Here is a 16,009-nt window from a genome sequence, read left to right on the forward strand (position 1 = left end):
TGTCTTAGGTCAGTTAGGATCACCACTTTATTTTAAGAATGTAAAATGTCAGAATAATAGTAGAGAGAATTATTTATTTCAGCTTTTATTTCTTTCATCATATTCCCAGTGGGTCAGAAGTTTACATACACTCAATTAATATTTGGTAGCATTGCCTTTAAATTGTTTAACTTGGGTCAAACGTTTCATGTAGCCTTCCACAAGCTTCCCACAATAAGTTGGGTGAATTTTGGCCCATTCCTCCTGACAGAGCTGGTGTAACTGAGTCAGGTTTGTAGGCCTCCTTGCTCGCACATTCTTTTTCAGTTCTGCCCGCAAATGTTCTATAAGATTGAGGTCAGGGTTTTGTGATGGCCACTCCAATACCTTGACTTTGTTGTCCTTAAGCCATTTTGCTACAACTTTGGAAGTATGCTGGGGTCATTGTCCATTTGGAAGACCCATTTGCGACCAAGCTTTAACTTCCTGACTGATGTCTTGAGATGTTGCTTCAATATATCCACATAATTTTCCTTCCTCATGAAACCATCTGTTTTGTAAAGTGCACCAGTCTCTCCTGCAGCAAAGCACCCCCACAACATAATGCTGCCACCCCCGTGTTTCACGTTTGGGAGGGTGTTCTTCGGCTTGCAAGCCTCCCTCTTTTTCCTCCAAACATGACGATGGTCATTATGGCCAAACAGTTCTATTTTTGTTTCATCAGACCAGAGGACATTTCTCCAAAAAGTACGATCTTTGTCCCCATGTGCAGTTGCAAACCGCAGTCTGGCTTTTTTATGGAGGTTTTGGAGCGGTGGCTTCTTCCTTGCCGAGCGGCCTTTCAGGTTATGTCGATATAGGACTCGTTTTACTGTGGATATAGATACTTTTGTACCCGTTTCCTCCAGCGTCTTCAGAAGGTCCTTTGCTGTTGTTCTGGGATTGATTTGTACTTTTCGCACCAAAGTACGTTCATCTCTAGGAGACAGAACACGTCCCCTTCCTGAGTGGTATGACAGCTGCGCAGTCCCATGGTGTTTATACTTGCGTACTTTTGTTTGTAGAGATGAATGTGGTGCCTTCAGGCTTTTGGAAATTGCTGCCAACGATGAACCAGACTTGTGGAGGTCTACAAATCTTTTTCTGAGGTCTTGGCTGAGTTCTTTTTATTTTCCCATGATGTCAAGCAAAGAGGCACTGAGTTTGAAGGTAAGCCTTGAAATACATCCACAGGTACACCTCCAATGAACTCAAATGATGTCAATTAGCCAATCAGAAGCTTCTAAAGCCATGACATAATTTTCTGGAATTTTCAAAGTTATTTAAAGGCACAGCCAAGTGTATGTAGTGTATGTAAACTTCTGATCCACTGGAATTGTGATACAGTAAATTATAAGTGAAATAATCTGTCTGTAAACAATTGTTGGAAAAATAACTTGTGTCATGCACAAAGTAGATGTCCTAACCGACTTGCCAAAACTATAGTTTGTTAACAAGAAATTTGTGGAGTGGTTGAAAAACGAGTTTTAATGACCCCAACCTAAGTGTATGTAAACTTCCGACTTCAACTGTACATGTGATGTCTGTCATTCTGAGCATCGTGGGTAGATGCCCTAATTGGTTATGCACCCAATGCATACGGTTCCAGTAAATTAAAATCTTTCCGGTCATGTTGTCCAGTGCCACATTTTCCTAACGGGAACCCTGGTGTGTGTGTGCGTGTGTGTGGGGGGGGGGGGGGGGGGGGGGGGTCAGCATAACTGTGGTCAGTAACCGCAGATGGGAAGTGTCTCCTTCAAATTAAAGGTTTGGTTTAGTCATCCTTACTGTTCCTTTCAGCTGCCATTTTAACTTTCCATTCCAAACTAAATGGTCACTATTGGTGTTGTCGAGTGTCGGACTCTGCACCTGCCTACTGTTAGTAGAGCCTTTGTCATTTCAGCGTTATGGAAACACTAAAGATGGCTGGCTGCAAAACCATTTAGTCTGACCTGAGTTTTGTTCTTTTCTCCACCCTCCTTCAACTTTCTCTCACCCACCACTCTCCCCTGCTCTCTCTCTCTCTACTCCCCCCTTTCTCTCTACGTGTTCTCTCTCTTTCCCCTCTCTACCCCCCCTCTCTCTCTACCCTCTCTATTCCCCCCTCTCCCTCTCTCTTCCTACCCCCCTCTCTTTTTACTCTCTTCCTCTCTCAGGACTTTGTGTTCTTTGCCCCTCGCCTGCGCATCAACAAGCGTATCCTGCAGCTGTGCATGGGCAACCATGAGCTGTACATGCGCCGCCGCAAGCCAGACACCATCGAGGTGCAGCAGATGAAGGCCCAGGCCCGCGAGGAGAAACACCACAAACAGATGGAGAGGTGTGTGTGTGTGTGTGTGTGTGTGTGTGTGTGTGTGTGTGTGTGTGTGTGTGTGTGTGTGTGTGTGTGTGTGTGTGTGTGTGTGTGTGTGTGTGTGTGTGTGTGTGTGTGTGTGTGTGTGTGGGTGTGTTTAGAATAGGGGTGGCCAACTCTCCTCCTGGAAAACTACTGTATGTGCATGCTTTTGCTCCATCCCTACACAAACACACCTAATCAGATTCAGAATGTCACTCACGAAAAGGGATATATTGTATCCCATGATTGGAGTTGCCCAAAGTTACAAAAATATGCCATTAATCATATCCTAGCATGTATCTCTTGCTCCAAAGCATAGCATGCTCTTCATTATAGCAAGACATGCTCAGCACCTTTGCAGGCTTCACAGGTACATGAAGTACTGCAGCGCTAGGTCACTAGCATAACTAGAGTAATCCCAGCGTAGCACTGATGATTCAGTAGCATGACCTCATTCTGGGATGAGTGACGTGACCTAAAGACAAGGTTGTGGGAGCTGGCTGCTGTATCTTCTAGTGTTAGCTGGACAGTATGGCCTCCGCACAGCTCTTCAACATGATGTAACAGTCATGCGTAACGTTTTAGATGGCCAGGGTCCGTCACAATCACCTGTAGGACTTTCCCTACACTAGAACCTAACCCTAAACCTAACTCTACACTAGAACCTAACCCTAAACCTACACTTGAACCTAACCCTACACTAGAACCTAACCCTAAACCTACACTTGAACCTAACCCTACACTAGAACCTAACCCTATACTAGAACCTAACCCTAAACCTACACTATAACCTAAACCTACACTAGAACCTAACCCTACACTAGAACCTAAACCTACACTAGAACCTAACCCTAACCCTACACTATAACCTAACCCTACACTAGAACCTAACCCTAAACCTCACCCTAACCCTAACCCACTAGAACCTGACCCTACACTAGAACCTAACCCTAAACCTCACCCTAACCCTAACCCACTAGAACCTGACCCTACACTAGAACCTAACCCTAAACCTCACCCTAACCCTAACCCACTAGAACCTAACCCTACACTAGAACCTAAACCTACACTAGAACCTAACCCTAACCCTACACTATAACCTAACCCTACACTAGAACCTAACCCTAAACCTCACCCTAACCCTAACCCACTAGAACCTGACCCTACACTAGAACCTAACCTTAAACCTAACCCTATACTGGAACCTAACCCTACACTAGAACCTAACCCTAAACCTTACACTGGAACCTAACCCTACACTAGAACCTAACCCTACACTGGAACCTAACCCTACACTGGAACCTAACCTAACCCCAATCCTAACCCTACAATGGAACCTAACCCCAAACCTAACCCTACACTAGAACCTAACCCTAAACCTACACTGGAATCTAAACCTAACCCTAAACCTAACCCTACACTGGAACCTAACCCTACACTAGAACCTAACCCTACACTGGAACCTAACCCCAATCCTAACCCTACAATGGAACCTAACCCCAAACCTAACCCTACACTAGAACCTAACCCTAAACCTACACTGGAATCTAAACCTAAACCTAACCCTAAACCTAACCCTACACTAGAACCTAACCCTAAACCTACACTGGAATCTAAACCTAAACCTAACCCTAAACCTAACCCTACACTGGAACCTAACCCTACACTGGAACTTAACCCTACACTGGAACCTAACCCTACACCTAACCCAACACTGGAACCTAACCCTACACGGGAACCTAACCCAACACTGGAACCTAACCCTACACGGGAACCTAACCCTACACTGGAATCTAACCCTAACCCTACACTGGAACCTAACCCTACACCTAACCCAACACTGGAACGTAACCCTACACTGGAACCTAACCCTAAACCTAACCCAACACTGGAACCTAACCCTACACTGGAACCTAACCCTAACCCTACACTGGAACCTAACACTACACTGAAACCTAACCCTACACTGGAACCTAACCCTACACTGGAACCTAACCCTAAACCTGACACTGGAACCTAACCCTACACTGGAACCTAACCCTAAACCTACACTGGAACCTAACCCTACACTGGAACCTAACCCTACACTGGAACCTAACCCTACACTGGAACCTAACCCTAAACCTAACCCGACACTGGAACCTAACCCTACACTGGAACCTAACCCTACACTGGAACCTAACCCTAAACCTAACCCGACACTGGAACCTAACCCTAACCCTTCCCTGGAACATAACCCTACACTGGAACCTGAACCTAACCCTAACCCTAAACTTGAACCTAACCATACACTGGAACCTAGTGCTGGGAGATAAATCAATATCAATAATTATCTAGGTAATTACTTCCCTCAATAACAATATAAAAACGTTTAGATTAATTATCAATAATGTCAATATAGAATAATTGGGTACAGCAGTCCATTTCACCTCTGTGACGCAGCAGGAACGTGCAGAGAAGTGACAAAAATTTAAAAAAATGTACAGATTGGAATCTTCTAAATAAATGCCTTCAAACATCATAGTTTCCCGACGACCACACGGGTGAAGCTATAGCAGAGGGGCTCATTGACGCTCTCGCCTCCTGGGGACTCGGTCAAGACAGACAGGTCTGCATTACAACAGATAGTGGTGTGAACTTGGTGAAGGCTGCTCAAATCAACAAATGGACCTGACTGCAGTCTTTTGGACATCGTCTGCATTTGTCAATTGTGTATATTGAAGTGATTAGTTAGATGAAACTAAAGGTGGATTTTTTCCCCATCAACTGATTAAGTTAAAAATGACATTTGTACGTAACTAAAGGGATTATTGCGATTTTAACAATTAAGAGAAATCAAGAGATTTTAATAAGAGAGAGTGGGTAGAGGCAAACTGGTGGATTGAGCAATTGGAGTGTGTTAGAAAGTGGTAGGTGCCTTTTCCTATTGGTGGACAAAGAAGAGAGACCTGGCAGTTGCTCTAAAAGAACACCACCTACCCCAGCACAAGTTGGTGACCGAGTCGCCTACCAGCTGGGGATCACGTCAAAACATGGTGCACAGAGTACTGGAGCAGGAGAAAGACATTTCACAGGTCTTGTCCAGTGACAAGAAGACCTGGCAATTAGCTCCCACCTATACTGATATAGATGTTCTTTAGTCCATCAACCAGGCATTGACCCCACTCCTAGAAATCACAGATGCTCTGTCTGGTGAGTCTTATGTCAGTGTGTCTTACCTGAAGCCAGTACTACACCTGTTCAATACAGAGGTCATGAAACCTGATGATGGTGAAATAGTGCTCACCCAAACCATCAAAACGATAATCATGGACTATCTGAATGAGAAATATGATGACCTAGCCACAGATGACTTCCTGGACAAAGCCTCGTTGTTCGACCCTCGGTTTAAAACACATTACATCAAAGAGGAGAAGGTGGGCCACATAAAAGCAAGAGCTGTCTCAGGGATGGTCAATGAGGGACATAAAACCCAAGCCCAGCACAGGGAGACTTTGCTGCTGCTTCACCACAACTGACAGCTAAAAAGAGAAAGTCACTGGGAAGTTTTTTCAAAAAGCCATGCTCCACCACCACAGGTCTTACTGAAATCCAGCTGGTAGAAAAGGAACTCAGCTGTTACCTTCAGTCTCCTGATGCTGACAGTGAAACCAATCCACTGGACTGGTGGAATTTCCACCAAAGTCATCCACTTGGCAAAGTGCTACCTGTGCATTCCTGCGACCAGCTCCCCCTCAGAGCGGGTTTTTAGCACAGGTGGCAACATCGTGACCTGCCATAGGACAGCTTTAAAGCCAGAGACCGTAGACAGACTTGTCTTTCTTGCTTGTAACTTGTAAGACAACAACTACCCTAACTTCAACTGTGATGTGCCATTAGGGTACCAGTTATAATGCATATAGACTTGCACTATCTAATTTTTTGACTTGTAAGGGTTTACAGCTTTAAAAAGTGAAGTTAAAATGTTATTTGTGAGTTTTACTTCTGACAATAAATAAGAAACATTAAAGCCTTTCGTTTGTTTAGGCATTCTTGAGTCGGAAGCAGATATGCACCTTTTTAAACATTATTTGATTAATATCGTGATAATTATAATGATTGAATGAAAAAAATATATATATCGTGATAATTTATTTGCCTTATCGCCCAGCCCTACTGGAACCTAACCCTACACTGGAACCTAACCCTAACCCTACACGGGAGTCTAACCCTACACTGGAACCTAAATCTACACTGGAGCCTAACCCTAACCCTACACTGAAACCTATCCCTAACCCTACACGAGAGTCTAACCCTACACTGGAACCTAACCCTACACTGGAACCTAACCCTACACAGGAACCTATCCCTAACCCTACACGGGAGTCTAACCCTACACTGGAACCTAACGCTACACGGGAACCTAACCCTAACCCTACACGGGAGTCTAACCCTACACGGGAACCTAACCCTACACTGGAACCTAACCCTAACCCTACATGGGATTCTAACCCTACACTGGAACCTAACCCTACACTGGAACCTAACCCTACACTGGAGCCTAACCCTAACCCTACACTGGAACCTAACCCCACACTGGAGCCTAACCCTAACCCTACATGGGAGTCTAACCCTACACTGGAACCTAACCCTACACTGGAGCCTAACCCTAACCCTACACTGAAACCTATCCCTAACCCTACACGGGAGTCTAACCCTACACTGGAACCTAACCCTACACTGGAGCCTAACCCTACACTGGGGCCTAACCCTACACTGGAGCCTAACCCTACACTGGAGCCTAACCCTAACCCTACACGGGAGTCTAACCCTACACTGGAACCTAACCCTATACTGGAGCCTAACCCTAACCCTACACTGGAGCCTAACCCTACACTGGAGCCTAACCCTAACCCTACACGGGAGCCTAACCCTAACCCTACACTGGAGTCTAACCCTAACCCTACACAGGAACCTATCCCTAACCCTACACGGGAGTCTAACCCTACACTGGAACCTAACGCTACACGGGAACCTAACCCTAACCCTACACGGGAGTCTAACCCTACACGGGAACCTAACCCTACACTGGAACCTAACCCTAACCCTACATGGGATTCTAACCCTACACTGGAACCTAACCCTACACTGGAACCTAACCCTACACTGGAGCCTAACCCTAACCCTACACTGGAACCTAACCCCACACTGGAGCCTAACCCTAACCCTACATGGGAGTCTAACCCTACACTGGAACCTAACCCTACACTGGAGCCTAACCCTAACCCTACACTGAAACCTATCCCTAACCCTACACGGGAGTCTAACCCTACACTGGAACCTAACCCTACACTGGAGCCTAACCCTACACTGGGGCCTAACCCTACACTGGAGCCTAACCCTACACTGGAGCCTAACCCTAACCCTACACGGGAGTCTAACCCTACACTGGAACCTAACCCTATACTGGAGCCTAACCCTAACCCTACACTGGAGCCTAACCCTACACTGGAGCCTAACCCTAACCCTACACGGGAGCCTAACCCTAACCCTACACTGGAGTCTAACCCTAACCCTACACGGGAGCCTAACCCTAACCCTACACGGGAGCCTAACCCTACACTGGAGCCTAACCCTACACTGAAACCTATCCCTAACCCTACACGGGAGTCTAACCCTACACTGGAACCTAACCCTACACTGGAGCCTAACCCTACACTGGAACCTAACCCTACACTGGAGCCTAACCCTACACTGGAGCCTAACCCTAACCCTACACTGGGGCCTAACCCTACACTGGAGTCTAACCCTAACCCTACACGGGAGCCTAACCCTAACCGTACACGGGAGCCTAACCCTACACTGGAGTCTAACCCTAACCCTACACGGGAGCCTAACCCTACACGGGAGCCTAACCCTACACTGGAGCCTAACCCTACACTGAAACCTAACCCTACACTGGAACCTAACCCTACACTGAAACCTAACCCTACACTGGAACCTAACCCTACACTGAAACCTAACCTTAACCCTACACGGGAGCCTAACCCTACACTGGAACCTAACCCTAACCCTACACTGGAACCTAACCCTAACCCTACACTGGAACCTAACCCTAACCCTACACGGGAGCCTAACCCTACACTGGAACCTAACCCTACACTGGAGCCTAACCCTAATCCTACACGGGAGTCTAACCCTACACTGAAACCTAACCCTACACTGGAGCCTAACCCTAACCCTACACGGGAGTCTAACCCTACACTGAAACCTAACCCTACACTGGAACCTAACCCTAACCCTACACGGGAACCTAACCCTACACTGAAACCTATCCCTAACCCTACACTAGAGCCTAACCCTACACTGGAACCTAACCCTACACTGGAACCTAACCCTAACCCTACACTGGAACCTAACCCTACACTGGAACCTAACCCTACACTGGAACCAAACCCTACACTGGAGCCTAACCCTACACTGGAACCTAACACTACACTGGAACCTAACCCTACACTGGAACCTAACCATACACTGGAGCCTAACCCTACACTGAAACCTATCCCTAACCCTACACTGGAACCTAACCCTACACTGGAACCTAACCCTACACTGGAACCTAACCCTACACTGAAACCTAACCCTACACGGGAGTCTAACCCTACACTGGAACCTAACCCTACACTGGAACCTAACCCTACACTGGAACCTAACCCTACACTGGAGCCTAACCCTACACTGGAACCTAACCCTAACCCTACACTGGAACCTAACCCTACACTGGAACCTAACCCTACACTGGAACCTAACCCTACACTGAAAACTATCTCTAACCCTATACTGGAACCTAACCCTACACTGGAACCTAACCCTACACTGGAGCCTAACCCTACACTGAAACCTATCCCTACACTGAAACCTATCCCTAACCCTACACTGGAACCTAACCCTACACTGAAACCTAACCCTACACTGGAGCCTAACCCTACACTGAAACCTATCCCTACACTGAAACCTATCCCTAACCCTACACTGAAACCTATCCCTAACCCTACACTGGAACCTAACCCTACACTGGAGCCTAACCCTACATTGGAACCTAACCCTACACTGAAACCTATCCCTAACCCTACACTGGAGCCTAACCCTACACTGGAACCTAACCCTACATTGGAACCTAACCCTACACTGAAACCTATCCCTAACCCTACACTGGAGCCTAACCCTACATTGGAACCTAACCCTACACTGAAACCTATCCCTAACCCTACACTGGAGCCTAACCCTACATTGGAACCTAACCCTACACTGGAACCTAACCCTACACTGGAACCTAACCCTACACTGGAACCAAACCCTACACTGGAGCCTAACCCTACACTGGAGCCTAACCCTACACTGGAACCTAACCCTACACTGGAACCTAACCCTACACTGGAACCTAACCCTACACTGGAACCTAACCCTACATTGGAACCTAACCCTATATTGGAACCTAACCCTACACTGGAACCTAACCCTACACTGGAACCTAACCCTACACTGGAGCCTAACCCTACATTGGAACCTAACCCTACATTGGAACCTAACATTACGCTGCCAACCTTCAACAATAAAGGGAAAGGGTGTTTTTGTGTCATTAGTCAAGAGTCTAGTTGCCTGCCATTTTAATGGCCGTTTCCTTCACTGTCTTTGCGGAGAGAGGCATGTCTTTAATTCTCTGTATTATCTCGGTTTTGTTTTTGAAGTCTGCAAATAGGTGCTCTGATATTTTAATGAATGAATCCTTCCTGTAGTCACCATCTGTGAACGGTTTTCCACGCTTTATTATCTCCCGGGTTGCAACAAAACTAGCAGCAGTAGTGGAGTTTGGAGATGCAATCCACTTCTTAAATCTATCTTTGCGCTCCTCTAATATCTCCAGAAGTAATGCAATCGCACTTTTTCTCTCACTCCCAACTGGGTACTCGGCTGCAAATGTAGCATGCCTCCCCTGGAAATGTCTTTCCACGTTACTCTTTTTGTTATTTGACAACTTCTCATTACAAAGCAAACATGCAGGCAATCCTTCCGCATTGGCAATGAAAGCAAATGATTCGGTCCAAGAACTGTGGAATCCTCTGTTCTCCTCAGCTATCTTTCTCTTTTTCCCTTTGGGATCCATGGCCCATGACACACCCGCCGGTTTGTTTGCAACAGCCACCTGTCTGGCACTACGCCGAGCTGAAAGAAACGTGTGTCGCAGGCTATGACGTACATTTTCGTTGACAGAAATGTTGAAATTAAATATTTATTATACACATTTTTACAGCATTGGATAATAAATTATATTAAAACCAAAAATATATTCACACCATCTTTTTCCATTTTCATATTTTTGAAAAAGCTCCAGGGAGCCACTAGGGCGACGCTAAAGAGCCGCATGCGGCACTAGAGCCGCGGGTTGCCGACCCCCGGTCTAGACAGTCTAACCAGCTTATTTAACATCACTGAACAAACTACAAAGGGTATCTGTAGAATGACAGTTTACACCTGCTACACTGTGCCCCAAATGTGTTTGCTTGCTTTGTGTGTGTGCGTGTGCGTGTGCGTGTGCGTGTGCGTGTGTGTGTGTGTGTGTGTGTGTGTGTGTGTGTGTGTGTGTGTGTGTGTGTGTGTGTGTGTGTGTGTGTGTGTGTGTGTGTGTGTGTGCGCGTGTGTGTGTGTGTGTGTACAAAGTGTGTCTCTACTCAATGTGTGTAAAATCACACAGCGAGAGGGGCCAATGGCCCCTGAGTGGTTATTACTTAATTAGCCAGCACACGTCAGCCTCTCTTTGTGTCTCACACCGGCCCTCTCTTATCTGCAGGGCCCAGCTGGAGAACGAGAAGAAGAAGAGGGAGGACATAGAGAAAGAGAAGGAGCAGATGGAGAGAGAGAAGCAGGATCTGATGATGAGACTCTACCAGTTTGAGGAAAAGACCAAGAAGGCAGAGAAAGGTATGCCCCTGGAGAACAGGGTCTGACTGGTGAGGACACTAGGGTCAACCAGAGCACATTTATCACCTAAATCTAGGGAGATGTGTGAGTAAGAGAGACAGAGAATGTGTGTGTGTGCATGCGTGTGTTGGTGTGTGTGCTGCATTTTCATGCTGCATTAAATAGCTTAAAACAGTAATGATATTTGAGAAAATGACTCTGTTGACAACAATTTGCATTTAAATAGTTAGAAAATTCTGGTCTATTTTACTGGAAGTAGTAGTATACAGCTAGCCTTGTGCTATGTGTGACTTTATGTCCCGGTGGACCTTAGATAGCCCGGCGGTATTGTTTCTGCATGGTTAGATATCAGTTAGCAGGTTGATAAGGCATTTACTGACTGTCAATGCTTCCTCATCGACCTTTGTTTGTAACCTTATATATTATTATACATGGGTCGTATTCATTAGGCATGAAACGGAAGAAAAGCTACTAAAACAGGGAGGGACTACCTGAACGTGTCCAATAAGAATTGCTTGTTTTTGTTTTCCGTTGCAAAACATTTCTGTAATGTTTTGTTACGGTGAGCCCTAATGAATATGACCATGGTTTTTCTCTATATTCAGTCTAGCAGATAGCGTATACCTTCTCTCGGGTTTACTTAACCGGATTATTATTGTATTATTATTTCCATGAATATCTGTGGAGAGGGTTTAGGATTACATCATGGAAGTAGAACAACTCTGTAATTACAGTAAGTGCCTGGTGGTTCCATACTATCCATAATGCAATCATACATTTGTAAGATTTTGTACTTCGTTTTGAAGGTCTGCTTCAGAGGTCTGTACTATGTCTAGTACTATATGTGTTCCTTAGTGTAGTTCTGTAGTATGTCTGGTACTATATGTGTTCCTTAGTGTAGTTCTGTAGTATGTCTGGTACTATATGTGTTTCTTAGTGTAGTTCTGTACTATGTCTAGTACTATATGTGTTCCTTAGTGTAGTTCTGTACTATGTCTAGTACTATATGTGTCCCTTAGTGTAGTTCTGCACTATGTCTAGTACTATATGTGTTCCTTAGTGTAGTTCTGTAGTATGTCTAGTACTATATGTGTTCCTTAGTGTAGTTCTGTAGTATGTCTGGTACTATATGTGTTTCTTAGTGTAGTTCTGTACTATGTCTAGTACTATATGTGTTCCTTAGTGTAGTTCTGTACTATGTCTAGTACTATATGTGTTCCTTAGTGTAGTTCTGTAGTATGTCTGGTACTATATGTGTCCCTTAGTGTAGTTCTGCACTATGTCTAGTACTATATGTGTTCCTTAGTGTAGTTCTGTACTATGTCTAGTACTATATGTGTTCCTTAGTGTAGTTCTGTAGTATGTCTGGTACTATATGTGTTTCTTAGTGTAGTTCTGGAGTATGTCTGGTACTATATGTGTTTCTTAGTGTAGTTCTGGAGTATGTCTGGTACTATTTACTATATGTGTTTATGAATATCTCTGTCTTGCAGAGGTGTATTTGTCTTTTATCTGTCAGTGTCTCTCTGTGTCTGACCTGCATGAGGAGCATGTGTTTGGGTGTTTTAGGTGTTTTCCAGGTCGTCTTTGGTGCCTTACTAGTCTAACACGATGCACAGACGATCAGATATGATACCTTAGTCTGTGTATCGTGTTAGGCTACTATCAGATCTCACAACGCCTGAAAAAGTGTAAAACCAACATCTCTGAAACCACGTTAGTTTCAAGTTTCACGTTTTATTTGTCACATGCACAAGTGCAGTGGAATGCTTAACTTGCAAGCCCTTCACAACAGTGCAGTATTCAATATTAAATATATATTCTGTATTTTCTCTCTCTCTCTTCATCTCTCTTTCTTTTCCTTCTCTCTACCCCTCTTTCTCTTCCCCTCTTTCTCTTCCCCTCTCTCTCTCTACCCCTCTCTCTCTTCCTCTCTCTCTCTTCCTCTCTCTCTCTTCCCCTCTCTCTCTTCCCCTCTCTCTCTTCCTCTCTCTCTCTTCCTCTCTCTCTCTTCCCCTCTCTCTCTTCCCCTCTCTCTCTTCCCCTCTCTCTCTTCCTCTCTCTCTCTTCCTCTCTCTCTCTTCCCCTCTCTCTCTTCCCCTCTCTCTCTTCCCCTCTCTCTCTTCCTCTCTCTCTCTTCCTCTCTCTCTCTTCCCCTCTCTCTCTTCCCCTCTCTCTCTTCCTCTCTCTCTCTTCCTCTCTCTCTCTTCCCCTCTCTCTCTTCCCCTCTCTCTCTTCCTCTCTCTCTCTTCCCCTCTCTCTCTACCCCTCTTTCTCTTCCCCTCTTTCTCTTCCCCTCTCTCTCTTCCCCTCTCTCTCTTCCTCTCTCTCTCTACCCCTCTCTCTCTTCCCCTCTCTCTCTTCCCCTCTCTCTCTTCCCTCTCTCTCTTCCCTCTCTCTCTTCCCTCTCTCTCTTCCCCTCTCTCTCCCTCTCTCTCTTCCCCTCTCTCTCTTCCCCTCTCTCTCTTCCTCTCTCTCTCTTCCCCTCTCTCTCTTCCTCTCTCTCTCTTCCCCTCTCTCTCTTCCCCTCTCTCTTCCCCTCTCTCTCTTCCCCTCTCTCTCTTCCCCTCTCTCTCTACCCCTCTCTCTCTTCCTCTCTCTCTCTTCCCCTCTCTCTCTTCCCCTCTCTCTCTTCCCCTCTCTCTCTTCCTCTCTTTCTCTTCCCCTCTCTCTCTTCCTCTCTCTCTTCCCCTCTCTCTCTTCCCCTCTCTCTCTTCCCCTCTCTCTCTTCCCCTCTCTCTCTTCCTCTCTCTCTTCCTCTCTCTCTCTTCCTCTCTCTCTTCCCCTCTCTCTCTTCCCCTCTCTCTCTTCCCCTCTCTCTCTTCCCCTCTCTCTTCCCCTCTCTCTCTTCCTCTCTCTCTTCCTCTCTCTCTCTTCCTCTCTCTCTTCCCCTCTCTCTCTTCCTCTCTCTCTCTTCCCCTCTTTCTCTTCCCCCCTCTCTCTCTCTCTCTCTCTCTCTCTCTCTCTCTCTCTCTCTCTCTCTCTTCCCCCTCTCTCTCTCTCTCCTCTACACTCCACTCCACTCCAGACCTGCAGGAGCAGATGCAACGTGCCATGCAGCTGGAGGTGGAGAGGAGGATGGCGGAGGACGAGGCAGCCCGCCTGGAGGCTGAGCGTCAGGCCGCCCTGCTGGCCAAGGAGGAGCTGGCTCGCCACGCCCAGGACCAGATGCACAACCAGGAGCAGCTGGTGAGAACCACCACACAACCATGTTGTAACATCATACAACAATGTTACAACCATCTTACAACATGTTACAACCATCTTACAACATGTTACAACCATGTTATAACATCTTACAACCATGGTATAACCATGTCACAACATCTTACAACATGGTATAACCATCTTACAACATGGTATAACCATGTCACAACATCTTACAACCATGTTATAACATCTTACAACCATGTTATAACCATGTCAGAATCATGTTACAACCATGTCACAACCCCCCTATAACCTTACTGCACTGTACCTTAACGCTACCATGTCACAGCAAATTGAAACCCCGCTATAACCCTACTATACTGTACTATACTGTACAATTCTGAAATTGACCTATCTGTGACACAAGACTGTGTTAGCCTGCTGAGCTTAAGCCTAGACACCACCTCTTCAACATGTAAAACTCCAAACCTCACCTCACTGTAGCGCACTGTGCAGAGCTGAAATGAACTCCTCCATGCAGCACTGAAGACTGCGCCTCTGTACCTTACTGTAATAATGTCCTTCACCACAGTAAAAGTGGACTACATCCCTTTATGCCAGACACTGTCCACCCCACCCTGCTCTGCACTCTGCTCTGCACCAGACCACACACAGGGTCACTGTAACAGACCTGACAGTAAACCTGTAGTCTAGGGTGAAGACTATTGACAGTGGAACACTGAGGCTGTTTTTATAGGGACAAGTTGGGACAACGACCCCATAACAGAGCAATGTGTCATGATAAACAGATAGACACCAGACAATAAGCCACTATAAAACACCAAAATGGTCAGTTTGCAAAGAAACAGAATGCAGGATACGCTACAGGTTTTGCTGTAATGGGGCTTTCCTCAAACATGTAATGTCTCGCTATGATCCATATATACAACAGGCACCACTAGTATGAACATCACAACACAATCTACTGTTTCTCTCAACATCTCCTCAGCTTTAACTAGGTAGACTGGAATCTCCAATGACTAAGCAGCAGTCTAGCCTAGCAACCTGTTGACTGTTTTCAATAGAGGCTGTGTTGGCCCTTTTTGAGCCAGACACCAATTTTCCAGCTGAACACACTTGACATAGGTGTTTTATGGTTAAGTATCCCCACTGTGTGTGTGGTGCTTTTGTGCTGGGCTTTGTGTGTGTGTGTGTGTGTGTGTGTGTGTGTGTGTGTGTGTGTGTGTGTGTGTGTGTGTGTGTGTGTGTGTGTGTGTGTGTGTGTGTGTGTGTGTGTGTGAACAACAAAGCAGCGTACTGAGCCCAACAATAAGCACTGAGCACTGTACACTACTCAAATGTACTCTACTGCAGGTCTCTCTGGTACAATGGTGTATCTACTATATGGCCCACACCATAGAGTTAGATAGAGGACTCCAGATGAATATAACCCGTTTTAATGGCGCTGCCCATGCTGTCACAGATGCCAGGTTGGCACAGATACAAATATGAGTCCTCTATCTAACTCTATGGCCGACACGGAAGTAA

General features: G+C 45.9%; 1 protein-coding gene across 1 annotated transcript in view; it reads left to right on the forward strand.

Annotated features, from left to right (window-relative positions):
* Positions 1–16,009, forward strand: part of ezrb (ezrin b) — a 64,270-nt gene that overhangs the window by 41,331 nt on the left and 6,930 nt on the right. Inside the window, exons 10-12 of the mRNA XM_014143991.3 lie at positions 2,175–2,338; positions 11,181–11,311; positions 14,340–14,500. Coding sequence (XP_013999466.1) covers positions 2,175–2,338; positions 11,181–11,311; positions 14,340–14,500 — 456 coding nt within the window. The remainder of the gene's footprint in view (positions 1–2,174; positions 2,339–11,180; positions 11,312–14,339; positions 14,501–16,009) is intronic.

This window comes from Salmo salar, chromosome 15 (assembly GCF_965601325.2).
Source record: "Salmo salar chromosome 15, fSalSal1, whole genome shotgun sequence".
Taxonomy (NCBI): Eukaryota; Metazoa; Chordata; class Actinopteri; order Salmoniformes; family Salmonidae; genus Salmo; species Salmo salar.